This window comes from Passer domesticus, chromosome 15 (assembly GCF_036417665.1).
Source record: "Passer domesticus isolate bPasDom1 chromosome 15, bPasDom1.hap1, whole genome shotgun sequence".
In the NCBI taxonomy this organism is placed as follows: domain Eukaryota; kingdom Metazoa; phylum Chordata; class Aves; order Passeriformes; family Passeridae; genus Passer; species Passer domesticus.
In genome coordinates, this window is record NC_087488.1 from 15,921,034 (window position 1) to 15,947,250 (window position 26,217).

The 26,217-nt window shown below is 57.4% G+C and overlaps 2 protein-coding genes, 1 long non-coding RNA gene and 1 other non-coding gene across 6 annotated transcripts in view; 2 read left to right on the forward strand and 2 right to left on the reverse strand.

Moving 5' to 3' along the window:
* Window positions 1-18,073, forward strand: part of RAB26 (RAB26, member RAS oncogene family) — a 28,377-nt gene extending 10,304 nt beyond the window's left edge. Inside the window, exons 3-9 of the mRNA XM_064390035.1 lie at window positions 12,801-12,842; window positions 13,484-13,550; window positions 14,153-14,205; window positions 14,956-15,021; window positions 15,173-15,229; window positions 15,445-15,521; window positions 15,983-18,073. Coding sequence (XP_064246105.1) covers window positions 12,801-12,842; window positions 13,484-13,550; window positions 14,153-14,205; window positions 14,956-15,021; window positions 15,173-15,229; window positions 15,445-15,521; window positions 15,983-16,085 — 465 coding nt within the window. The 3' untranslated portion in view covers window positions 16,086-18,073. The remainder of the gene's footprint in view (window positions 1-12,800; window positions 12,843-13,483; window positions 13,551-14,152; window positions 14,206-14,955; window positions 15,022-15,172; window positions 15,230-15,444; window positions 15,522-15,982) is intronic.
* Window positions 18,074-18,413: 340 nt separating this feature from the next.
* Window positions 18,414-19,204, reverse strand: LOC135281299 (uncharacterized). The gene is made up of 2 exons (XR_010347988.1): window positions 19,155-19,204; window positions 18,414-18,934 (listed from the first exon to the last, which is right to left on the reverse strand). It is a non-coding gene; the product is annotated as an uncharacterized LOC135281299 (long non-coding RNA).
* Window positions 19,000-19,091, reverse strand: LOC135281800 (small nucleolar RNA SNORD60). The gene has a single exon (XR_010348291.1). It is a non-coding gene; the product is annotated as a small nucleolar RNA SNORD60 (small nucleolar RNA).
* A 275-nt stretch (window positions 19,205-19,479) lies between the features above and the next one.
* Window positions 19,480-26,217, forward strand: part of TRAF7 (TNF receptor associated factor 7) — a 29,546-nt gene continuing 22,808 nt past the window's right edge. The window contains exon 1 of one of the 3 annotated variants that reach the window (XM_064390802.1): window positions 19,480-19,617. The gene's annotated coding sequence lies outside the window, so the exon portion shown is untranslated. Of the gene's footprint in view, window positions 19,618-22,662; window positions 22,770-23,729; window positions 23,751-26,217 lie in introns of those variants that run through there. The other 2 variants (XM_064390803.1, XM_064390804.1) reach the window with 2 other exon arrangements.

Here is a 26,217-nt window from a genome sequence, read left to right on the forward strand (position 1 = left end):
AGCTGGAGTGGCAGCCAGCGCCAGAGCCTGCTTGAGAAAACTCTTAACCAGCTTAATCCTCTTTGCAGGATGGTGGGAAGGTGCCTTCTCCACCTCCTCGGTGTCAGAAATACCACCCAGAATAGTTTGGGAGTGGAATTTTTTATCCATTCCAGCTGCCATGACGGCGCTGGGGTTTGCAAGATGCTTCTGGAAGGGCACCAGTGTCTCCAGGCTCCTGCAGCCCTGGTGCCTGTTGGTAGCTGGTGTCCCCGTGGTCTGTCCTGGCCTGGGCTGGTTGCAATAATGATTTAATTAGCTCAGGGGGACAGCAGAGGGCCTGGGCTGCTCAGGAGCTGCGTGCCAGGACACAGGCAAGGCAAACACAAACCTGGGAGCTGCTGCTGCAAGGAGGGAGCTTGTGAGGGTGCTCAGCCTAACCTACCTCTGTATCCTCCTGTCTGAGCTGTGTGCGAGCCCAAAACCCCTACAGAGGTGGGAACCACGGGAAACCCAGCTGGGAAGTGCAATTCCCAGCCCTGCAGTGTGTCTGGGGTGGGTCAGATCCCTGCTCCTGCCCAGCAGGATCCCTGTGGAGGAGCAGGGTGGGCAAGCTCGGGCTGTGGGCACACGGCTGGGCTGTGGTGGCTCCTGCCTGGCTGCTGCCAGGTGGGAAATTGGCTCTGGAGAGGTGAATTTGGGCACTGGAGCATCCAGTGCCATGGATCCGAGCCGGGCTGGATCTGCTCCCGGTGCCAGGGCCTGAGAGGGAGCGTTTTATACTCAGTAAAACATTCAAATGGGGCCAGAGTAAGTCTAAATGCTTTCAATATTTAATGGAATACATTTGGCTTAATTTCACTTTCATCTTTTATTTGTGATAAAATATTGAACTCAGCTGTGCAGAACTGGGTTGTTCTTTGAAAGCAGAGGGAAAGCGCCCAGGAAAGGGGGCACAGGTGGGGTTTGGGTGCCCCTGACCCCCCCTCTGCCCCTGGGATGGGCATTTGGGGCATCCCTGCCCTGTGGCTCTGCCTTGCTCAGCTCCTGTGCTCCCCTGAGCCCTTGCTGCCTCTCTGCTGAGCTGCTGCCTCGTTTTGTTAATTAATTATTGCTCCCAGCAGGCGTTGGGTTATTCCCGGGGTGGATGTTGATGGTCTCTGTGGGGAAGGGTGAGGTGCCAGTCCTGGGTTTGGCACGGCTGCAGTGGCAGGAGCTGACTCTGGCTGAGCTCACCAGCTGCTCTCTGTGTGTTGTTCTTCTCTGAAAAACACCTTTCCCTTTTTTCCTTTTCCTTTTCCTTTTCCTTTTCCTTTTCCTTTTCCTTTTCCTTTTCCTTTTCCCCTTTCCCTTTTCCCCTTTCCCCTTTTCCTTTTCCTGTTCCTGTTCCTGTTCCTGTTCCTGTTCCTGTTCCTTTTCCTTTTCCTTTTCCTTTTCCTTTTCCTTTTCCTTTTCCTGTTCCTTTTCCTGTTCCTTTTCCTGTTCCTGTTCCTTTCCCCCTTTCCCTTTTCCCCTTTTCCTTTTCCTGTTCCTGTTCCTTTTCCTTTTCCTTTCCCCTTTCCCTTTTCCCCTTTCCCCTTTCCCCCTTTTCCTTTTCCTTTTCCTTTTCCTTTTCCTTTTCCTTTTCCTTTTCCTTTTCCTTTTCCTTTTCCCCTTTCCCTTTTCCCCTTTTCCCCTTTTCCCCTTTCCCTTTTCCCCTTTTCCTTTTCCTTTTCCTTTTCCTTTTCCTTTTCCTTTTCCTTTTCCTTTTCCCCTTTTCCTTTTCCCCTTTCCCTTTTCATTTTTCCCTTTCCCTTTTCATTTTTCCCTTTCCCTTTTCCCCTTTCCCTTTTCCCCTTTCCCCTTTTCCTCTTTCCCCTTTTCCTTTTCCCCTTTCCCTTTCCCCTTTCCCTTTTCCCCTTTCCCCTTTTCCTTTTCCTCTTTCCCCTTTTCCTTTTCCTTTTCCTCTTTCCCCTTTTCCTTTTCCCCTTTCCCTTTCCCCTTTCCCTTTCCCCTTTCCCTTTCCCCTTTCCCTTTCCCCTTTTCCTTTTCCCCTTTCCCTTTCCCCTTTCCCTTTCCCCTTTTCCTTTTCCCCTTTCCCCTTTCCCCTTTCCCCTTTCCCTTTTCCCCTTTCCCCTTTCCCCTTTCCCTTTTCCCCTTTCCCTTTCCCCTTTTCCTTTTCCCCTTTTCCTTTTCCCCTTTCCCTTTTCCCCTTTCCCCAAGGAGACCTGAGCCACGGGGTCAGTCCCACCCATGGGTTCTGCTGGACCCTGTGCTGGTGGCACTGAGCTTCACCCTGGCCAAAAGCAGGGCAACAATCAAACGTGCCAAAGCCTGGAACAGTGAGCACAGCAGGGCACCCTCCTTGGGGGAAAAATGGGGAAAAAATGGGAAAAAAAAAAAAGAAAAATGGGAAAAACCAGCCCCATTCAGGCAGGTGAGAGCCGTGTTTGGGGTGTGCTGTGTTTGGAGGGAGCTGCAGTGTGCTGTGTCCCTGTCCTTGGGTGGTGATGGGGCACACACAGTTCCTATGGCAATGAGGGATTGAGGGCTTTACCTGCAGAGCCTTTGGAAGGAAAATATTTTGTTGTTGGCAGCACGGGCAGAGCTGGGCAGTGCCCAGGCAGCTCCTGGCTCCGTCCCAGGGTGCTGGAGCTGCCCTGGCTCGGGATCCCAGAGGAGCCCTGGAGCTCACACAGCTTTGTTTGTCTGCCAGGGACATAGAGCATTTTTAATTGTGGCTCAGCACCGAGTCACTGCCCTGAGGCATTGCTGGATCTCTCAGAAGCAACAGCAGATAATTCATCTTTATGCCTCCACTGGGGAAAAGCGTTTCTCCCTGATCATAACTAACGTGAGCTGGGAGCTCGTGGTGCTCCAGCTTTAAAGGGTGATGTCCACTGCCCTGGGCCGTGGCCATCCCAGGGTGAGGAGGAGTTTAATGGGTGCTCTGGGGTCTCAGTGATGCTTCTGAGCCTGAGGAAGGTGTTGGCGTGGCAGGGCTGAGTCAGTTCCACCCGCGGGAGGCCAGCAGGCAGGAAGGGTCATCTTCATCTCCTCGGGGCCACAAAACCATCAGCACACCTCTGAGGATGTGGCTGCTCCTGGTGTGAGCGCCTGGACAGGTTTGGTTCCATTTTGTGTGGGGTTTTCCTGTTTAATTTATGGGAAAAGGGGGAGTGGTGGGAGTGCCACGAAGCCACGGCACCCCCTGGCCAGCCCTGTGCCACCTGCCTGTGCCTCGGGACGTTTCCCTCCCGCCTGCCGAGGCTGGATGCTCCCAGGCTCGGTGACACACCGGGGAAATGGAGGCTTTGGCTTTCCCGGCTCTGCCTGCGCAGCATCTCCACGGCAACGATCGCGGCGAGGGCTCGGAGGCATTAACGCTGCTGCCGGGAAGAGCTGCTGGCCCGGCGGGGTGGGAGCTGGGCAGGAGCTGCGGGTCCTGCCCCACGCCAGGGACGCTGCTGCTGCTTGCCTGCCACATCCCCCAGGGTCCTGTGTTCCCAACCCTGGAACGAATCCCTGGTAATGATCTTTTTTCCCTAAAAAAACAAGTGCAGGAGGCTGCTGAAGGCAGCTGCAGCCTGTCTGGGGAGTGTGGAACCCACTGCTGAGGACTTTGCTATGTGTTGGATGCTGAATTTGGTGGAAATTGTTGGATTTGCTTCCCGTGGCCCTCACCAGTAGCCGGTCCCAGTGGTGTCTCCCTGCCTTGCTGCTTCCCTGGGGCTGATGATTAAAACACAGCTGCATGTGTGGAGGAATAATGCAGCCCAGCCTCACTGCTGGGGGGTCACAGTGGAGACCCTGTCCAGGGAGCTCCCTTGGAGGGGAGCAGTCCCAGGATGAGCATCCTCCATCCATCATCCATCCATCCATCCATCCATCCATCCATCCATCCATCCATCCATCATCCATCCATCCATCCATCCATCCATCCATCCATCCATCCATCCATCATCCATCCATCCATCCATCATCCATCCATCCATCATCCATCCATCCATCCATCCATCCATCCATCCATCCATCCATCCATCCATCATCCATCCATCCATCCATCCATCATCCATCCATCCATCCATCCATCCATCATCCATCCATCCATCCATCCATCCATCCATCATCCATCCATCCATCCATCCATCCATCCATCCATCATCCATCCATCATCCATCCATCATCCATCCATCATCCATCCATCATCCATCATCCATCCATCCCCCATCCATCCATCCATCCATCCATCCATCCATCCATCCATCCATCCATCATCCATCCATCCATCCATCATCCATCCATCATCCATCCATCATCCATCCATCATCCATCCATCCCTCATCCATCCATCCATCATCCATCCATCATCCATCCATCATCCATCCATCCATCCATCCATCCATCCATCCATCCATCCATCCATCCATCATCCATCCATCCATCATCCATCCATCCATCATCCATCCATCCATCCATCCATCATCCATCCATCCATCATCCATCCATCCATCCATCCATCATCCATCCATCCATCCATCCATCCATCCATCCATCCATCCATCATCCATCATCCATCCATCATCCATCATCCATCCATCCCCATCCATCCATCCATCCATCCATCATCCATCCATCCATCATCCATCCATCATCCATTCATCCATCCATCATCCATCCATCCATCCATCCATCATCCATCATCCATCCATCCATCATCCATCCATCCATCATCCATCCATCCATCCATCCATCCATCCATCCATCCATCCATCATCCATCATCCATCCATCCATCCATCCATCCATCCATCCATCCATCCATCCACCCATCCTCCATCCATCCCAGTGCCCCGGGCAGTGCAGGGTCGGTCCTGAGCCCTTTTTGGGGGCACGGGGACCCTTCCTGCAGTGGGGCAGCCCCATGGCCAGGCTCTCTCAGCTCAGCTGTGTTCCCTGTGCTGGCCACGCCGGGCTCTGGGAGCTGTGGGAAGCAGCCGAGCTGTGACCCCTGGGCTCTGCATCACCCCGTTTTCCTCAGAGGAAGAGCTGGGCGATTGCTGCTGCTCCTGGTGCCAGTTTTTAGAGCTGAGCCTGGATTTGGCAGCCCCCACAGTGCCAGCCCTGGTGTGCCCTGTGTCCCTGCACTGCCATGGCAGCAGCGTGGCAGGGGTGCCCTCCCTGCCCAGAGCACTGTTCAGGCAGTGCCCAGAGCTGGCCTTGCAGAGGGGGTCCTGCCCTGGGGGGCTGCTCCCCAGACCCCTTGGCATGGGGGTGACACGTCCAGGTGGCCTCTGGCAAGGCTCAGTGAGGGCTCTGTGGCTCAGCCCAGCTTCCTCAAGCCATTCATGAGCTGCACTTATCAATGTGCATGAACTAATGGGAGAAGTGCTCAACAACGCCCAAAATAACTTTGTTCCCCAGCAAGCGCCAATGCCTGGCAGATGTGATGTGTTTTTCTCCTGAACAGCACACACGTGAGGTCAGAGTGTTCCTGGCAGCCGGCTGTGCTGGGGGAGCAGCGGGGGCACAGCAGCTCTGGGAGGGCTGCTGCTCCAGGGACCAGCCCCACAGCCCAGTGCAGGGGAGAAATCCTCTCCTGAGGACCTGGCTGCTCCAGCTCGAGCTCTTGGCTCAGGCTGGGCTTCCCAAAAGTGCAACAAAAAAAAATCAGTGTGATGGTGTGTGGGTTTTGGTTCAGCTTTGTTTGTGAAGGGTTGGCAGTGTCGTGGAGCAGCGTCCCAGGAGCGTGGTCTGCACTGCTGCCCAGCCCTCCAGCACCCACACGGGGGGATCTGGGGGGTTTTGCCTCCCTGGGGTGATTTCCCAGCACAGTCCTGGCTTGCAGCTCTGCTCCAGAGCCCCACGTGGGGAGAGCAAAGGGTGGAATTGGATCAGCCATAGTGCTCGGACTGACTGGGGTGGTTTTGGTGTGGGAGTGATGTGCTGAGTGTGCTGCAACTGCTCAGCACCTCTGCATCTTCCGGGGCTTTCAGTGGTGCCCAAACCTGGGGAAGAGCCTGCTCCAGCAGAGCAGAAAATGGGAGAGCTGGGACTGCTGCCAGGGAGAAGGAAAAGCTCTGCAAAGATCAAAGCTTTGAGTGCACGGTGCTGCTCCTGTGCTGTGGCTTCTGCCTTGTGCCACCTGTGGGGCTCCCGAGTGGCCACCCTGGCACTGGCACAGGAGTGATGGGCACGGCTCTGCCTGCCCAGCTCTGTGTCCCCAGCTCTGTCCCAGGGGATTTCAGGACTGTCCTTGCATGAGGATCATGATGGCACTGCCACCCGTGGCAAAGTGAGACCACTGTGGTTAGTGAGGAGGAACTGAAACCTCAGAGAGCTCCTCTGGGCTTTGGGGAGCAGCAGGGTGAGGAGGGTCCTGCCCTGCCCTGCAGAGGGGCCCTGCCCTGCTGCAGTTCAGCCCTGCTGCCTCTGCACCATGCAGAGAGGGGCTGTGGTGGCACTGGGACCTGCAGGGTGCCAGTCCTGGGGGCTGACTGGACTCGGGCAGCCAGAAAACCTCATCAGAGCTCTTCAGTCACTCTTTTCCTTGAGTCCTTCGAAGAATCTGGGCTCAGGTTTGCTGCACAGCAGTTTTTGGGAGCTGTCTGCCTCAGCTGTGGGTGAAGGATGGGAGTGTCTGGGATAAAAAGCTACAGATGCCTTTGTCAGGTCTTTGGGGATTTCATTTTCTTTGGGGATGAGAAGTGCTCTTTAATAATGCTGTTTGCAGTGCTGTCTGCAGACGCTGCTGTGTTGCTGCTGGCTGCTGACAGAATGTTTGCTGCTGGATGTGCAGCCCTGATTTTTCTCTAATTGGATTGTAGAGTCTTCTCAGAAACTTCAGGCAAGTTTTCAGCCCAGGGCTGGCTGCAGTCACTGAGGCAAAACCTAGAATTGTTTAGGTTGGAAAAGACCTTTAAGGGCAGACAAGTGCTGCTGGGCTTTATTTCTCCCCAGATAAACGATTCCCTGTCTAACAGGACCTGATGAGCCATTTTTCATCTCTGTGGCACTGACGGGGCCGTGTTTGCTACAGATGAGAAATGATAGAGCAATAAATGCTCCGTGGAGATCCCTGCTCAGCTTTGCAGCGTGCCATGGCCTTGATGAGGAAAATGAAGATAAATATGTCAGCACCACGTTACTTATTCCGTGCTGGCACAGATCTGCATCAGCCATCTCTGCCCCCTTTGTTTCTGAGGCTTCCTGGTCTAGAAGTAAGCAGAGATATTTTTTAAAATATCCCTTCTTTTATAAAGTTTGGAGAAAAGAGATGGAAGGGGTGAGTGGTGCAGGCCAGGGTGGTGGGAGAGCTGTGCAGACCATCCCAGGGTGTTGGAGCTGCAGGGATGGGCTGCAGCCTTCCTGCTGCTTTCTGGTGGCTCTGACTCCAGGATGGTTGTAGCAGATCCTGCCCTGAGGAATTTGGGGGTGGGTTTCTGTGGCTGCTGTGGGATTTGGGCTCAGGCTCCCTCCCACTCTCAAAGCCTCCCACGGCCCCCTCTCCATCCTGCTGGGATGAGCCTGAGCAGCCCCCTGGGCTTGAGAGCACCAAGTCTCATCTGCCTGAGCCTCCCTCAAGGAGCCTTCCTGTGGATCATCCCAGGATTTGCTGCTTCCATGGAGCAGGCTGGAGGGAACACAGCCCCCACCCGGGACTGCGAATGCTGCCGAGCAGAGCAGGGCTCAGTTAAAATGTATGATCCTCAGCAGATCCTCTTACCTCTAATCTGCCCCTAAGACAGGATTCTCCTCTTGCCAGAAAACCCTTTTATTTGCAGACTGATGTGACTAGAGGATGATAAAGTCAGTAAATCTTCAGTGTATCTGCTCGAACAAGGGCCTGGGCTCTTATCTGGGCAGGGCTGGCAGCCAGGGAGATGTTAATTGGGATTTAATGTAGTGAGCAGGCTCTGGACGAAGGCTGCTGCTGCTGGCATCCCTTGCAGGGTGCTGTGGGATGGGGCTGTGCCCAGCTGGGCTCCAGGGCCGGGCTGGTGGCTCCTCCAGGCTGGAAGTGGCAGAGGGGCAGGGTGGGTGACCCCTGCCAGGGGCTGTGGGTGGCTCTGGCACCAGGGCAGGCTGGAGGTGCTGTGTGCTCTGAGGTGTTAATCTGCATTTCCCGGGCTCTGTCGAGGAGCTGAGCAGGAGCTGAGCAGCCAGAGCTCGCTGTGGGCTCTGGAAGGATCTTGGCAGCTGCAGGCAGGAGTGTGCAAGGCCTGGGGAGGAAAACATCCCAAGGCAGAAGTTTCTATTTTTAGCTGCACAGTGCAAATGCACAGAGCTGCTGAGGAATTCATCACCTGCCCCGGGAGACGGATGGTTGGGATTTTTCTGTGAAGGGAAGATCTGTGGCAGAGGCAGAGGGAATGGTGCTGGGTGTTTTGGCCACTGGTGAGTGTCTGTGGTGGTGGCACAGCTGAGGAGGAGGAAGAGGAGCATGGAATGTGATCCCCAGTGCCTGGGACATCCTCCAGCCCCACACACCACCGTGCCCAGCCCTGCCTCCAGCCACATCCCTGCCCTGCTGTCCCCATTCCCAGAGGCTTCCTGCAGGTCCCAGCTCAGTGCCAGGCTGTGCCCTCCCCTCTCCTGCAGGATCTGTGCTCCTGGAAGGGTTTGCCCAGGCTGGAGCTCCCCGTGGCTGGGCTCTGCTGGACCAGGCACTGCCTGGATTTAGGGGGAGCAGCTTTTTGGGGCTCTGAGGGGCAGAGTGGGGCTGCTCCTGGGTCCTGCCTTGGCAAGGGGCCGGGATGTCCCTGAGGAGGTGCTGTGCCTGGAGAGGTGCTGAGCCACCAGGAGCAGCTCCCCGGCTGCACAAGTCTGGGAAAACCAACCTCAGGGTTTTAACGAGCACATTTAATGCAGCGTCCTGCTGTTTTGGGCAGATTTCCATATCGATCCCTGATCTATTTTTGCAGCCGCCATTGGAGGTGGTTATTTGTGTGTCTGCTGTATCACAACTCATCCATTTCCTCCTGGCACAGGAGTGCTTGTGCTCGCAGGGTGGGCTCTGCCAGGTGGGGATTTGTTGTGGCCGTGGTGCTGCAGCATCCCTCCAGCCAGTCCTGCACTGTGGGTGTCTGAAATAAAGGACAGCCCAACCTTCCCTCGCTCCCGGGTGGCCTGGCCCGCTGGCACCACAACCTAGTGACATTTCTGGGTGGCTGCGCTGTCAGTCCCACAGCTCATTACTGGCACTAATTAACTCTGTGCTGCCCCAGCGCCTGCGCCTGCTTTGGTCTGTAGTCACTCATGCCATTTATCCCCATTTTGACAGGAATTTGCCCCCCCTCAGCTGCAGGAGATGCCTCCAAGGCCCAGTAATGACATTTGAGGGGCTTCTGTTCCACGGTAAAAGGGGAGCCCCTGTGCAGGGGTGCCTGGGTGGGCACTCCTGGGCAGCACCAGTCACAGGCTCCAGGGGGGGGTCCCTGGTTGGAGCCTGAGTGGAGCCACTGAGCAGCTTCCCATTTGTCCAGTTAATTGCAAAGCAAGTTAATCCATGTATCCAATTTAACTTTAAAGGCTTTAATTAATGAGTCCATGCGTGTAAGAGCTGGGAGAGGCTGTGCTGATCTGGGTTGTGCTGCAGCTTTGGTGCCGTGGGCTCAGGCACCTGGGGACGTGCCAGGTGCTCCTGGTGGGATTGAGGGGCACTGTGGGGACCCTGTGACACAGGCTGTGGCATTTGCCCGTCCTGCAGCTGCTCTGGGGGCAGGCTGGAGCATCGTCTGTGCACGTCTCACATCGCCCCATGGCCTCCCCTCCCTCCCTCCTGCTGCTGTGGGGCCGTGCCAGGGCTGCAGCCAGCCCGGCCTCGCTGGGTGATAATGCTGCTCTTAATTGAGGACCATCTGCACTGGGTAATTTAATTTTTCCTGCATCTGCGAGGTTCCAGCTTTGTTTGTCTGATGTCCTGACGATTATTTAACTTCAGAGCATCGTGTTTGTCCACCCCGGGCACTGCAGGCATTCCACTGCGGCCCCTGCTAGAGAAGATTTCAATCACGTTTGCACTGCCCCAGGAAAAAGGACACAAAAGCTGAAATTGGAGCAGAGCTGAGGTGCAGGGATGGTTTTGCTGCCCGAATGGTGGCAGGAGGCTGCTGGGAGCGTTACCCCTGCTCTGACAGAGCACGGAGCCCTGAGCAGCACTGCCCCTCCCTCGCCGGCAGGGCTGGCAGCACATGTCACACCCCAGCGCCTTGACACACGGCATCTTTTGTCTTTGGATGCTTATTAGGAGCTCAGCCCCCAGCTGTGCCTTGGGAGGGCTGGCAGGAGGGAATTGAGGCATCTCCTTAGAAAAAAGAAAAAAATTGGGAGCTGGAAAGTCACTTGGCTCTGGTGTGGGGGAGACCTGGGCATCTGGTTCATCTGAACACCTTGGACACTTCCAGGGCTGGGGCAGCCACGGCTGCTCTGGGCAAACTTCCTTGGGATGCAGGCAGGGATGCCAGCCCGAGTGATGCTCTGGCTGTGTGTCCTGCCTGCAGGAACACTTCTACAGCTTCTCACCCCGGATCCCTGCTCTCTTCCACACCCAGTCCTCAGAAAATCAATTTTTCCCCCAGGCTGGTCCAGCAGCACCTGGATCCCTGTGCAGACTTTAATTAGGTCCAAGCATTTACCTCCCTAAAATATAGGTCAGTCGTAATTAGTGTGGCTCCTGTTGCTGCCAGCTCCGTGTTAATTAACTCCTGAAGTGCAGGTCAGAGCATGTGGGGCAAGCTTCAGCTTTTTTGGCTGCTCAGCAGATGCTTCAGGGTGGCTTTGGCCTGGATGATCCCTGCTCGGTGCCATGTTCCCTGTCCCTGCCAGCCATGGTGTTCTGCCAGCCTTGGACATTGCCATGTCCTGGGCACAGCCACACCCTGCTCAGAGCTGGAGGTGCTCGTGTGCCCATGGGCAGGGCACCTGTTTGGTGCTGGCTTTAACGTGACACTCACTGTGTCCTTGTCCCTTGTCACCACCCATCACACCAAGTGTCCTCATCCCCTCGTGCCAAGGGCTGGGGCTGGTGGTGAAACACAGAGCCTCTGCCTTCCTCTGCAGCCCCTGGCACCATCCCTGGCACATCCCTGGCACCATCCCTGGCACCATCCCTGGCACCATCCCTGGCTGGTGTGGGCAGCTGGCTGCCAGCACTGGGAATGGTGTTGGAATGGCTCTGTGCTCCTGCGGGGTCTGTGGGATGAGCCTGAGGCTCCAGCAGCTGCACGGGGAGCATGCAGGGTTCTGGAGAGCGAGGAGTGGATCTCTGCAAGCACAGACCTGCCCCGTCTCACCTGGCTCAGGTGTCAGGGCTGTTCCCAGCCTGTGGGACCAGGCAGAGGTGAGCTCAGCACTGTTTGCTGTGGCTGTGGTTCTGCCCTGGGGATGGCTCAGTCCCTGCTCACCTGGCAGCCCCGGGCAGAGGCACCACGGCCCAGGGAGCACTTTGTGGCAGCGGGAACACTGGATTTTAGGCACTTCAGGAGCCCTGGTGTCACATCCTGGGAGAGGCTCAGCTCCACGCGTGGGGAGCCCTAAACCCCCGGCTGGCTCCTGAGCCCCTGCTTTTCCCTGAGTACCTCCCTGCTCCCCCACCCCAGTCCCTGGCTGCCTATTTTTACAGCTCCCGGGCTGTGAATCACTTCTCTCCCCCTCTCAGTCGCTGCCTTTGAAGGTATTTATAACCCGGGGCCGTCTCCCTGCGCCTGCCTGAGCAGACGGAGCACTCAGCGCCCGGCTCCCTCTGCCCTCTCCTCCCCGCCAGACCCCGGTGTGGATGTGCAGGAGGTGAGATGCCCCCTCTGCCCTCGTTAAAACCATCAGTGAGGAGCACCTGGAGGGGTGTGGGATGTGCAGGGATGGATCCTGGCACGGATCCCTGGGGTTTGGTGGCACTGGAGTGGCTGGTGGTGGGTCTGGGGCAGCAGAGCCCAGCTGGGGTCACGGCAGCCTTGGCCATCCCATGCCGTGTGCCACGGGAGATGGGAGCATCCCAAAGCAGCTCCAGAGCAATGGAGGAAATGGGATTGAAATGATCAGCAGAGCAGCCACCAGCTGCCTGGTCCCACGGCTGTGCTGTTCCCACTGATTACTGGGCTGATTTCTGTGGATCTGGCAAGCAAATGAATCTCTTCTCTGCTCCTTCCCCTGGGACCCTGGTCTTTAGGATTGCATTCTTTAATGTTTGGAGAGGCTGGTGGAGATTGCTGGGATGGGGGATGGACATGGTCAGGATCCATCTCCTGCCCTCCCTGTCTGGCACAGCCACCCTGAGGGGCACTGAGGGGCTCCCACACAGCTCCCAGCTCTGCCAGGGCATCCTGCCACACAAAATATCCTGTTGGCTTTGGGAGAACCCATTGTGGAGGGACACTTCCCCCTCTCCTCCTCAGTTCACCTTTCCTCAAACCAAGGAAAACAGGAGGCAAAACGTACTAAGAGAGAAACCAGCAGTAAAACAGGTCCAAGAGGCAGGAGCAGGAATTATTTTTAATTTTCTGGCTGCATGTGGAGTGGTTGATTCTGTCTTTTGAAGGCTATTAATGTGGGATGCTGGTGCTCATTAATTATGGCCAGAGGTCTCCAGCCTGAGCTGGGTGTGGCATTGCCAGGGTTGAGGTTCCCAAATAGATGCAACTTTTGCTCACACAGGGAGAGATCCTCTGGCTGGGCCCTGGTGAAAATGGCTCTGCAGGTGCTGGGACAATGGATGGGAGTCTGAGAAGCAGGAGAGGGGATCAGCCTGAGGGTTTGGGGAAGCACTGGCTGGGCAGGGGCTGGCTGTGTCTCCCTGGGCATCCTGCAGCTGCACTCCCCCCTCACACCCTTTCCATTCTCTTTCAGAACAAGGTGCTGACGGTGGATGGGGTGAAGGTGAAGCTGCAGGTATGTCCCCATGTCCCTGGAAGCCTCTCCCTTGCTGCCCTGGGTGTTCAGGGATGGCCAAAGCCCCTCAGAGGACAAAGCAGAGGAGCAGCCCCAAAATGGGGCCCCACCTGCATCCTTTGTGCTCGTGTCTCCTGCCCTGGGACAGCCTTACAGCCCCTTCAGGCTGCTCTGTGCCCTTGGCAGGAGCCTGCACAGGGCTGGGGGCTGTTCTGGCCATGGTGATCCCCATCCCAGCCCGTGTGCCCTGCAGCCAGAGCTGCTCCAGCCCCCTCAGACCTGGCAGCTTCTCTGAGCGCTCTGCCCGCAGCTCGGTAACACAGATCCCCCAGGAACAGCGTGCTCTCTGCAAACCTCCTGCTGCATTAAGGACTGATAAATCACATTAGCAGGTCCCCATGCATCCATCTGCTCCATGGATTTGCCAATTAATGGCTGTGTTGGGAGCCCTTGGCCACGCTGTGTCCCCACGTCGAGGAGCGGGAAGAGGCTGCTTCCATATTTATTGCTCTGGTCACTTTTCCTATTGATGTCCCCAGGAGCAAAAGCTGGAGGAGCTTCCTGGGGTTGCACCGTTGTGTTTGGGCTGGTTGGGGTGGCTTCTGCTCAGCTCTGAGCCCTGTGCTCCTGTGTGCCTTCAGATCTGGGACACGGCCGGGCAGGAGCGCTTCCGCAGCGTCACCCACGCCTACTACCGGGATGCGCACGGTAAGCACGGCCTCTCTGCTCCCGGGGACCCTCCTCAGCTCGGGGGCCTGGGGCTGCCTCTCTGCTCCCGGGGACCCTCCTCAGCTCGGGGGCCCGGGGCTGCCCACGGTAAGCACGGCCTCTCTGCTCCCGGGGACCCCCCTCAGCTCGGGGGCCCGGGGCTGCCCACGGTAAGCACGGCCTCTCTGCTCCCGGGGACCCTCCTCAGCTCGGGGGCCCGGGGCTGCCTCTCTGCTCCCGGGGACCCCCCTCAGCTCGGGGACCCGGGGCTGCCCCTCTGCTCCTGGGGACCCTCCTCAGCTCGGGGGGCCCGGGGCTGCCCACGGTAAGCACGGCCTCTCTGCTCCCGGGGACCCTCCTGCAGCCCCGGGGCTGCCCCTGCGGCCAGGTGAGCCAGGAGTCGCTGCAGTGCTCTCCGTGGGAGCAGCTGCAGGGATGCAGGGGGCTCTGCAGGCAGCAGCAGGAGCATGAGTTGTTGCTGTGTTGGGTTTGTGTGTTCTGTGTCTCACAGGAGCTCAGGTGCCCAGCTGTGGCTGCCACAGGGGCTGTGTGCCCTGGGCTGGGTTTGGCATGGCACTAACGGCCTGTCCCTCTCTCCACAGCCCTGCTCCTGCTCTACGATGTCACCAACAAAGCGTCCTTTGACAACATCCAGGTTTGACAACAGCCCCAGCCCCTCCTGCTGCCCCCACGTGTGCTGGCTGGGCTGTGGTTGTGGGATGGTTCAGGAGGGGGTGTGCTGCTGCTGGGACCTGTGGGCACCTCAGAAGGGCTCTGCTGAGCACCTGCAAGGACAGGCAGGGACAGGCACAGAGGGTTTTCCCTTTCACAGCACATAAAGGGTGATGGACGCACTGCTCCAGCACTGGAGACAGCTGCTCACACCACGGGGTCAGGGATTACAGGGAATTAGAGCAGGTTTGATTGGATTAGGCTGGATCAGAGGGCAGGGAAGCCACCCCACAGCTCAGGGAGGCAGGTTCAGGTCCTGCTGGGAGCAGGCACGGGGGCAGCACGTGCAGGACACGGGCACAGGGCACATCCCAGAGCCAGCCCTCGGCCTTGTCCTCTGAAAGGAGGTTCAGTCTGAACATCCCAGCTCAGGGGAATTGGGGTCAAAGCCCTACAAGCACCCCTGGGCAGATGGAGTGGGCAGGGGGGTCAGAAGGCTGATGGTACCCTGGGAAATGGGGACCTGGAGCAGCCAAAGTGGGTCCCCAGGGCTCAGGGGAACCCCAGGTACCCCCTTGCTGACAGGGATCATCTGTGGAACATCCCTGGCACTGCTTGGGGTGGCAGCACTGCCTGCTGAGGGTGTCCATGACAGGAGTGGGGCAGCTCCCCATCACTCCCAGTCCCCTCCTGGAGCCATTGCCAACCCCTCTCTCTGGCTGTGTCCCTCCAGGCTTGGCTGACAGAGATCCACGAGTATGCACAGCAGGATGTGGTCCTCATGCTACTGGGAAACAAGGTGAGCCTGGCCCCAGGGCTTTGCCAGGGCCTCCTCTTCCTCCCAGGCTGGAGCCACAGGCGGGGGAGCCTGGCTGGGCATGGGGACAGGGAGGGACGTGCTGCTGGCCTTCCAAATCACCCCAAACTGCTCTTTGCCGTTCCTATTGCAGGTGGATTCAGCCCAGGACAGAGTGGTGAAACGGGAAGAGGGAGAGAAGCTTGCCAAGGTAGGTGAGGTACCTGAGGATGTCCCTGAGGAAATGGTCACCTGGACACCAGTTTAACTAAAAATACACCTGGGAACACTTGGCTTTTTTCCCCTTGTCATGCTCTCCCCTTTCTCCTCATCTGTTCTCCCTTTAAGTTTCTACTAACACCTCAAAAATGGCTCCCTGAGAGCCCCTGGGTGGCACTCCTGACAGGGCTGTGTCTGGTCCCACAGGAGTATGGCGTGCCCTTCATGGAGACCAGCGCCAAGAGCGGCCTCAACGTGGAATTAGCCTTCACAGCCATCGCCAAGTGAGTGACCAGAGCAGTGCCCTTGGCATCCAAAGCAGCTTTAGCAGTGTCCAGGCCACGCTGAGATCAACTGAGCCGGGCAAGGCAGCTTGGAATCACAGAATCCTGGGGTGGCTTGGGTTGGAAGGGACCTTAAAGCCCATTTGGTTCCATCCCCTGCCATGGCAGGGACATCTTCCACCATCCCAGGCTGCTCCAAGCCCTGTCAGGTCTGGCTTTGAACACTCCCAGGATCCAGGAACAGCCACAACTTCTCTGGGCACCCTGTGCCAGGGCTCACTATCCTCACAGGGCAGAATTCCTTCCAAACACCCATCTATCCCTGCCCTGTCAGGGAAAAGCCATTCCCTGTGTCCTGTCACTCCATGCCCCTGTCCAAACTCCCTCTCTGGCTCCTTCCAGACAAAATCCTCTCCCTGCCAGAAGCAGCAGTGTAAGGGTAACATCTCTCCCCTTTCCAGGGAGCTGAAGCACAGGTCCATGAAGCTGCCCAACGAGCCCAAATTCAAGCTCCACGACTACGTGAAGAAGGAAGTGCGAGGCTCGGGCTGCTGCAGGTCCTAACGTGTGCTTGTACAGAGACTCAGCCCCTGGGCAGTGTGTGCATGTCTGTCTGTCGTGTCTGTGTCTGCCCCAGGGCCAGCTGGGCACAGGAGCAGCAGGAGAGGCTCTCTGGGATCTGCAGCCCCCTGGCACCCATCGGCTCCGGCTGCCCTCGCCAGCATTCCTGCCCTGCTCACGGCTGGGAGGGGGCTGTGGGAAGGGGCTGGGGTCTCTTCTGTGCCTGCTCTGTGAGGCTGCTGTCACCTGTGTGAGAGCCAGGGAGTGATGCAGGGCAACCAACACCTTCTCCCCACCTCGGAGGAAAAAATGGTGATTTTTTTCTGGGTAGAAGGTCCTGAATTCCCTTTTCTCTCCCTGTGTCCCTGGAATTCAGCTGAGAGCCCTGGCCCGGGGCGTGCAGGAAGGATGTGTTTGAAGGCAGCCGTTCTCGTAGGTGCTTTCTGCTGTCTGTCCATCCCTGTGAGGTGGGACACGCTTCCACAGTGAGGGATTGCTCCCTGCAAAGGCACAGCTTGGCTGTCCGAGCGAGCTCCTGCACACCTGGCTGTACAGAGATTTCTGAGTGTTCACCCCTGTGGGAAAGGCTCTGCTTCTCCTCCTCCCACCCTTTCTAGTACTTTGAGAAGAACCCCAATGTACTGCAGCTTATTCTAAATACCTTCTGTAAGCGTGATGGTGTTTTCAGGCCGCAACAACGCTTTGATATCTTCAAAGTTCTCTTGGGCAGCTCTTTCTTTTCAGCGCAGAGAGCTGGGGGGAAGCTGCAGGCAGTGATTTCACAGGCTGCAGCCTCCTGCCAGCTCTCTTCAAGGGCCTCCTCACCCCTTTGGTCTGTGTCAGGCTTTTGGCTGGTTTTTTGTCAAGCTGCACTTCTCAGTACAAATTTGAATCTGGATGAAGTGTTTGGCCTTTGGCAGTTTTTCCCTTTGAAAACTCCACGCACACATCAGCAGGTGCCCGCTGCGCCGAGCCTGGGTGGCTCCAGATGAAACAGAACAACCCATCCTCAGCCCTCCAGCCAGCACCAGCCCCAGCTGCTGACTCAGATGCCCCTGCCCCTCATTTTTCCTGGGATTTTGGCTCCAGCACTGCCTTCCTGATGGGCACAAGGAGCCCCACGTGCTCCGAGCTTCACTCCTCAGGGAGCTCCAGCAACACGAGCAGCTACAGCTTCACAGGGTGAAAAAGGATCTTAAAATGAACCAGCTTTTTTCCCTAAACAGTATTTTAGGGGAGAGACAAGTCTTGAAATCGTCTGATTTAAATACTAAAATCACCTGTGGAAAACCCATCTGTGCAGGGATGTTTGCATTCCTGGCAAACCCTGCTGCTGATCCCAAAGGAGCAGCCACGTTATGGGGGCACCCAGGAATTTGCTTTTGTGAGGCAGGACCAGCCTGGCACAGGCAGGAGCAGCCAGGCAGCTCCAGGGCTGTTTCCTCATCCTGTCCTTGGAGCAGCAGCAGCCCCATCCCCAGGTGACAAGGAGCCTCCCTAAAGGCAAAATTTAGGATTCCCAATGGATTAGGATTCCCAGTGTCAGGTTGCTACCTTCCCTCTCCCTCAGACAGCTTCTGTCTGGGTTACAAAGCTGACAGCTGCTCACTTCTTGCTCAGTGTGGGTCCAAAACCAACAAAAACCCCTTTAAATGAGGAAAATGTAAATATTTCCCTTGAGAGCACGTCCAGCCTGCCTGAGGGGACCCTGAGACCCTGCCAGAGCAGAGGGCTCCCAGCCCGGTTTGGGCTCAGCCCCTCTCCCAGTGTGGGACTGCTTTCCCCCAGCTCCTCTCGGCCGTTTGGGGTTTTCTCCACGGGCCTCTGCTGCCACCACGCGGAACTGCTCAGCGCAGCGTTAATTATTGCGGTTAATTGCCCAGAGCACCCAGCCACGTGCGGGGACTCGGCCTCACCTGCAACATCCCATTTCTGCTGGCTCTTGTTTACAGCTTTCCGTTCATTCCTGTTAATAAAATTTTTAAATAATCTCCACGGCGTTTTGATTGAACACACAGCACTCAGTCATTCAAATATTTCAGCCCAGCCTTGAAACCATCCAGATCCACACAGCAGAATCAGGGTATGGCACAGTTTGAACTGGATATTGGGAATTTCTCCCCAAAAAGGGCTGTCCAGCCCTGGCACAGGAGCAGTGCTGTAGTCCCCATCCAACCGAAGTGACTCCAAGATTCCTATGAGGGGAGTGGGACTGAGAAAAATCCTTTAAATTTTAATGCACTCCAGCTCTACTGGGTACCCACACATTTCAGTCAGTCTGTGGAGGTACACATCTCCCATGGAAACTGTGATAAACAGAAGCAAACCCCAGACTTTTCGAAACTTTTATTCACCTGTAAGCTACAAAATTTGCTTCATATAGAAGCTGAAGTAGAAATACAACATTAAAACATTCACAATTAAGGCTGGTCTTGAGAGTGGGAGTAGCTTGTTATCGTCCACAGAGCTAAATAGAAAAAAAATTTAAATTCTCCATCTACACACTGCAGCACTAGAGTTAAGAGTGCAAATCCCTTCACTTACTCACACTACTGCACGCACCACCGTGCAGGATATTCACCTTGCGCTAACCCATGAGGGAGAATAAAAGTCGGTGAATTCTTTCCTCCAGCCCATTTTGCAGATGCTTCTTTGTGTTTTAAGAGCCGCCTGGTCGTAGAGCAGGAGCATTTCCCCAGGGGGCTGAGGAGCATTTCCCCACAGGGCTCAGCCCCACTTACCGCAATCCCCAGGACAGGGAACACCGCCTTCTAGCGGCCCACAACGCCGGGCACTGCCGCGGATCGGGCCGGGGGCTCCGGGTCGCCGCCACCGCCGCTTCCCGCCGAGCCCTGAGGGGAGAAGCAGCGTGAGGGGAGGAGCCCGCCCGCCCGCCCGCCCGGGCCGCGGGCACCGCGGGCCTCAGCCGTGGCTGCTCAGCAGGGGCTGCGGCCGCCCGCCGCCCTCAGACGAGGTGTCAGAAAAGGTAGATGTGGATCATCACCGGCCCGCCCTCGGTAACAGCCCCGTTACCGGCCCCGCTCCCTCCCTCCCGCCCGCCCCGTCCCGCACCTCACGCTGGAAAGACCGCATGTGCTCAACGCTACTTCTTTTATGGCCACTGCCACGCCGTTATTGGTCAGGCTGCTGTGAGCATAGCCAATCATCAGCGGTTGGCGTGACCACCGCCCCGCCTCTCCCAGCGCTGATTGGTCGCTGTTTTCCTCCCTGCCAATGGCGACGCGCAGCGCAGCGTGGCCCGAGGCGGCAGATGCCGCCTTCTCATTGGTCACTGCAGGAGGCCGGGCAGAACCAGTAGCAACAGTGGTTGTAGCACGGAGCGACTCTCCGCGGGGCGTGCTGGGAGTTGTAGTCCCGGCGGCTCGGCGGCGCGGGCAGGAAGCGGCGCACGGGACTACAAGTCCCGAGGAGCGCTGGGCGCGGCTCTTCCGGGCCGGGCGGCAGCGGGGAGCAGGCCCGGGCGCGATGTGCCGGGACCGGGCACCGGCGCTGCGGCCGCCGCCGCCGCTGGGAGGTACGGCCGGGCCGCGGGGAGCCGGGCGGGCGGCCCCGAGAGGGGAGGGGCCGGGGCGCGGGCCGGGAGGGCCGGCGGAGGCTGCCGGGGCCGCCCCGTGAGGGTGTGAGGGGTGCCGGGGCGCTCGGGGCAGCTCGAGCATCCCCGGCGCTGTTCCGTGCCCGGCTCGGCCCGCCCGGCTCCCCCGGTGCGTCCGCTGGGTCTCATGGCAGTCTGCGCTCGGCTTTGCCGTGTTCCGCCCCGTTTTGGTGTTTTTCTCTCCCTTCCCTGTCCGAGCGCAGCGCTGTTGCCGCCGGCCCTTTGCTGCCCTCCCAGAGCATCGACACCGAGTGCGGGGTGCCGGGGCCGGGCTGCCGCAGCGCACGGGCAGGTCCGGACCGCCACCGGCAGCTCACAGTAAATTCTGTGCCACTTCTGCCGTTCTCCTCTCATTTCAGACGAGCTCCGGGGCTCTGTCCCGGGGCACACTGAGGGGTCGCTGAGCTGCTGTGCTGGGAGGATTCCCCCTGGGTTCTGCTTCCCTCTGGGCTCTGCTGGGCTCACAGGGCTGTGAGGGCTCCAGGAGCTGGGCTTGGTGTGTCCAGAGCGGCCAGGAGCTGGGCTTGGTGTGTCCAGAGCAGCCAGGAGCTGGGCTTGGTGTGTCCAGAGCAGCCCAGGAGCTGGGCTTGGTGTGTCCAAAGGAGCCCAGGAGCTGGGCTTGGTGTGTCCAGAGCAGCCCAGGAGCTGGGCTTGGTGTGTCCAGAATGGCCAGGAGCTGGGCTTGGTGTGTCCAGAGCAGCCCAGGAGCTGGGCTTGGTGTGTCCAAAGGAGCCCAGGAGCTGGGCTTGGTGTGTCCAGAATGGCCCAGGAGCTGGGCTTGGTGTGTCCAGAGCAGCCCAGGAGCTGGGCTTGGTGTGTCCAGAGCAGCCAGGAGCTGGGCTTGGTGTGTCCAGAGCAGCCCAGGAGCTGGGCTTGGTGTGTCCAGAGCAGCCCAGGAGCTGGGCTTGGTGTGTCCAGAGCAGCCAGGAGCTGGGCTTGGTGTGTCCAGAGCAGCCCAGCTCTGGCTGCTGTCCCCGCCAGGGCTGGCTGTGTTAAGGGCTGTGACCCAGCAGTTGTCTCTTGCACTTTGGCAGCGTTGCTGTGCCTTTGTTGCAGTGCCAGCAGTGTGATTTTGCCTCCCGGGGTGTTTTTCCCCCCAGGGGTGTGTTTGCAGTCGGGTTCCTCTTGAGCAGCTGCAGCATTTTGGCCTCGAGTGTTTGGCAGCTTCCAGGCACAGTGAGGATGGTGGGGCTTGCAGGACAGGGTTTGGGGGTGAAGAATGGTTCCAGAACGCCCGTGATGAGTGAAAGCAGTGCGAGATCAGAGTCCCAGAATTGTTCAGGTTGGAAAATACCTCCAAGACCCTCTGTGCCTGATCCCAGCCCAGAGCTCTGAGTGCCACCTCCAGGCATTCCGTGGACACCTCCAGGGATGGGCACTCCAAACCTCCCTGGGAGCCCCTTCCAGTTCCTGACAACCCCTTCCATGAGGAAATTCCTCCTGATGTCCAGCCTGCACCTCCCCTGGCAAGGGACATTCCTCAAACGATGCAGGAGGCTGCAGGAGCAGGTGCTGCCTGCAGTGTGCTGGATTCCCTCCAGGCTCCCCTGTCTGGGACAGGCTGAAGCCACCAGGAGCTCCACGCTGGTTTTTGGTGTCCCTGCCTGAGGGAGGGGATGTTTCACCCTGTGGAAATGGGAACCTGAGCCACGGTGGTGTTTCCAGGCTGGTACCTTCGCTGCTGACACTCACACAGGGCATTTCATACCCACTGGGCTCAGAGAAGGGAAAAAACCCCAGTCCACGGTTTTGGGGTGGTGTGGGTCCCTGAGCTGGGGGTTCCCTGAGCTGGGGGATCCCAGGGTGAGCCCCCCAGTGCAGCACAGCCCTGCTGGCCCAGAGCCATGGCGAGCACCCCGTGGAGGTTTGTGTGCCCTGCCCAAAGCCAGCCCTTCCCTTCCCAGGCCCCACGATCCCGAGGTGCTGCTGGAGCCTCGGGGAGCCCTGCAGGCTCTGGGGCTGGCACAGCACCGTGTGCTGCTCCAGCTCTGCCCTGCCCTGGCCCTGGGGGTGCTCCTGGGCACTCTGCAGCCTCAGAGGGGTTCAGCCATGGGTCACCCCCAGGGCAGAGCTTCCCCTGCTCCCAGGGACCTTCCAAGCCCTGCTGGATGTGTGACATTCCCTGGAGGGTGCCTGTACCTTTCTCAGAGTTATCCCAGCCAGGCCGGCTGTGCCAGCAGCAGTGCACTGGAGAGAAAATCCTTGCTGGCTCCCAGCACTCGGGTTACGTGGCTGTGCTGTCTGTTGGAACTCTTCCCTCCCGGTTTTTATTCCCTTTGCTGTGCCGTGGGCATGGTGGGGCATGTCCCTGTGCCCCTGGGTCGGGTCAGGGGGTGTAGGGACAGCTGGGACAAGGAGGGAGGCAGCTGGTTGCTCACAGGGGTTCGTGTCACCCCTCTTTGAGCTCAGCAAAGGCAGCAGCACCCCAAATCCCCCGTTCAGGCTGCTCTGCTCTGCCTCAAGCACAGCTTGGAGCTGCAGAGCCGCCTCTGAACGAGCTGTCCTGGGGCTGGAGCAGGGCACTGCCTGCTCCTGGGACAGCCTCAGCCCTGGCAGGGTGTCCTGGCAGTGGAAGTCCCCACCACCAGCAGTGTCTGTGTTTGGGGTGAGTCCTGCTCCCCAGCCCTGCCTTTTGTGGCTGGTCTTGGGTTGGATTGTCTCTCCTTGCTGTTTGTTATGAGAACTCTGAATAGTTTGGGAACTGTAAAAGAGGATGAGGAACTCAAACTCCCCTTAAAGTGAGCTAACAACTGTTCTGTCTCCTGCTCTTTCCCCAGCCAGGGAAATAAATCCTTGTGCTGGGAGAGGGTTGTTTTTCCTGCACTGAACTGAACCCGGAGCACCGGGGCAAGGCTGGGAGGCAGCTGGAGATTGGCTGAGCTCTGGGATTTTCCAGCTGCATTTCCATATCGCCCACTGCTCCGCATGCCTTTGTGTTTGCATCACTGGGGAGCCATCCCCACAGCTCTCACGGAGCGGAAGAGGCGCCTGGGCCGAGGAGAAGCCAGTCCCAGCTCAGGAGCTGGGCATGCTGCTGGCATCCCGCCGGGCTCTGCCGCTCCGCGATGGCCAAGGTGAGTTTGCCCCAAGGAGAAGAGTGTGCTCCGGGTGTCAGGCAGCATTCCCGGGAAGCTGCTGCCCTGCAGCGCCGAGGGAGGAGCTGTTTCCATCCCTCCCTGGGAGCAGGAGGTACCTGGAGCCCTTGGAGGGGGCCCTGGGGCCCGTCCAGCAGCTGCAGCTGTGTCACGCTGGTTTTATGATCCTTCTGAGTGACCTTTGCAAGGGCGTGGAGCGCTTGGTTGCAGCAAGGCAGCAAGTGTGTCCTGAGGTTGGTCTGGTGTTTCAGAAGTGGGAAATCCTCGATATTCCTTGGGCAGGGAGCACAGGAGCCACGTTTGAGGAGAGGTCCCCTGGAATTCGGAGTCACCCTGGGGCAGAGTTCAGTCCGTGGTGTTTGGGGCTGTGTTTGGGACACTGAGTGGTGCTTCTGTCTCAAAGCTGTCAGTAGATTTGCCATGGTGGAAGTGTCCACATGCCCTGATTTCTTTTGGAATCAAGGATCTGGTGCTGTTTCTCCCAGGATCACCAATTTGATGGCTGAGTGTTGGTGTCTACAGGTGCCTGCTCTGTTCTCAGTGGCAAAGCCCAAGGGTGCTGTACAGAAAATGAGCAGGTGATGGGAATTTGCTGGATTTTTTTTTTTTTCTGAAGGAGATGATGCATTTCAGCTGGATCTTTGAAGTGTTCTAGCTGCATCCAGAGGGCAGAGAAGAGTGTGTGTCAAAAGGTGTCAAAGCTTTGGAGGATGTTGGGGGGAACAGGGGGTGGAAGTGCTACTTTGTGCTTTTTGAGTCATGGCTATGGGCTCAGGTTTGCTTTGACTTCAATCTGGAAGAATCCCATAGTGTGGTGGGGTGGTTTCAGCTTTCCAGAGGAGGCAGTGCTGCCAACCATAAAGCAAAGCAGCTGGAAAAGGCCTCAGCATGGCACAGGAATTGTGGAATAAAGCAGAGAGGAGCTTTGATTGCTTTGGACTCCAGGAGAGCAGAGTCCAGGTGAGACAAACATTCTGGCTTCCTTGGAAGAGCAGAGGCCAAGTTCTCCATCCCCAGTCTTTGCTGCCATGTCTTCAGGGGTTTGCAGTTGAGCTGCAAGCCCCTCTCTGTCAGATTTGCAGCAGAGGGACCAAGAGCAGAGCAGAGCCAGCCCACAGGACCCCGTGGGGTCTTGGCAGCCACTTGTTCCCTGTCAGACAGCTCTGAGGAGCACCAGTTGTGGTGTGAGTGGTGAGGGTGACTGTTCTCAGCTTCTCAAGTGTGTATCTTCCATCAGGAGCTGCCTTGCACAGAGCTGGCCATTCCCTCCAGAGGAACTGCAGCAGCACTGAGGTTTTTGCCTTGGAGGGGGAGGCCGTTGTTGGTTTCAGGGCTTGGCTGGGCTTTTGTTCTTTTTCCTTCACCAAATCCACAATTTAGCCATGTGATGTTCTCGGAAGGGGTCTGTGCTTTGAGGGAGGATGTGGAGGAGCACAAGCTGTGAGAGGCACAGCACGCAGCTGCGCAGTGGCAGGGCCAACCTTTAAAGCACCTTTTGATTAAGGTCCTTGTGTGGCAGAGCTGTGGATGTGCCTGTTCCTGCCCAGCAGTGGCTGAGGAGCTGCTGAGCCCACACAGGACAATTTGGGTTGCAGGGTCAGAGCTGGGCTGCATAACAAAAATGGTGTTGTAGGTGGATCCTCGCAGGTTACCTGAAATGGAAATAAAAACTTCAAATGTAGCTTTTGTGTCATGGAACAGCACTGAATATTGGCCTCTGTTCTAACTTCTAATTTAATTTTATTTTTCTGGGAAAATTGAGGTGCTTCATTTCACCAGAGCAATCACTTTTGATCCAGCTATGGGAACATCTGAAAGCTAAAGCTTCAGGGTTTAACATGAAGTATTGCAAATATTCTTCTATCCCAAGGCTTCATTATCCCTCAGGAAAAGCACTATATGAAATGCTTTTCCCTTCTGAACTCCATTTGTTCAAAGGCATGGCAGTGTTCAAACAGCTGTTGAATGTTCTCTCAGTCCTGCAGTCAGTGCAAGCGCTGGTAAAAGTAGCAGCAATTAAAAATATCCCTTTTATTTTTATTGATGACGGCTCAGTACAATTATGGTCTCACTGTAAGACACTCAGAAAAGCTGGTGTGACTTACAAGAAAAGCTTACAAACAGTAACAAGAGCATTCCACACATTCATCAGGTGGAGGTGCCACGTCCTGTCAGAGAGGCTGAGCTTCTCTCCGTGTTTTGTGTCCCTCCTGCACTGCCTGACATCTGAAGAGTGTAAGAAGTGTCCTGCTGGGTCAGGTGCTTGAGATTTTAGCTCTTTGTCTCCTTAGTTTGGTGGGGTTTTTCATAAGCTCTTCACCACCAGCTGGTACTGCCTGCTGGGCAGAGCTGAGTGTCACCTGCAGGCGTGGTGCTGTCACTGCTGGCTTTTACTGCCCACCTGCACCTGGGGGCTGGAGGAGGCTGGGGGCTTGGCCTGGCCTTCCCTGGGCTGGGGAGTGACCAGGGGGCTGGGGAGTGACCGGTGGGCTGGGGAGTGACCAGTGGGCTCCCTGCCTGCTTCTTGTCTGGTGTCCCTGGAGAGGGTCCCTGAGAGGTGTCCCATGGAGAGGTGTCCCATGGAGAGGTGTCCCATGGAGAGGTGTCCCATGGAGAGGTGTCCCCGAGAGGTGTCCCCTGAGAGGTGTCCCCTGAGAGGTGTCCCTGAGAGGTGTCCCTGAGAGGTGTCCCCGAGAGGTGTCCCTGAGAGGTGTCCCTGAGAGGTGTCCCTGAGAGGTGTCCCTGAGGTGTCCCTGAGAGGTGTCCCTGAGGTGTCCCTGAGAGGTGGCTGTCTCAGGATGTGCTGCAGCCCTGCATCCTCACACCCTGTGCTGTACAGGTCAGACCAGATGCTGCCAGCCCTCGTCACCCTGCTGAGGTGCCCCCGAGGAGGTCACAGAGTGGTTAATTACCCCACAATCACCCCGTGCCCTTGGCACCTGCGTGGGTGCCCTTGTCCCAGGGAGCTGTCAGTGTTTTTGAGGCACTATTTCCCTGGGCATGTGCCAGCTCTGAAGGATGTGTAACCCTGGTGTTGTAAGAGGAACAGAAGCTCGTGTCTTACGCCACAAATACCCAAGAAGGGAGATGAGGAAGTTCAGTCAGGCAGAGCAGGGTAGCCCTGCCTTTCCCAGTGCCAGGCACTCCTCTCTGGGACACTTTGCCAGCCCAGCATTTCCTGGGGTGAATAACCTCGGAGAGAGCTTCAGGGGGCAGGGAGGGGGAGTTAGCCAGGCCACTGGTGCTGGTTCTCCTCCCAGCTCTGAGGGGCAGTCAGGGGTGATCTGTGCCTGATCTCCCCTCACAGTGGGGAGAGGGAGCACTGCTTCCCTCTGCAGCTGCTGCTCGTTGGATTTTTTCTTGCCTGAATTACTGAAATAGGATTTTAAGGCTTTTCTTCTCACTGAGTCTCAAAAACCTCGAGTTG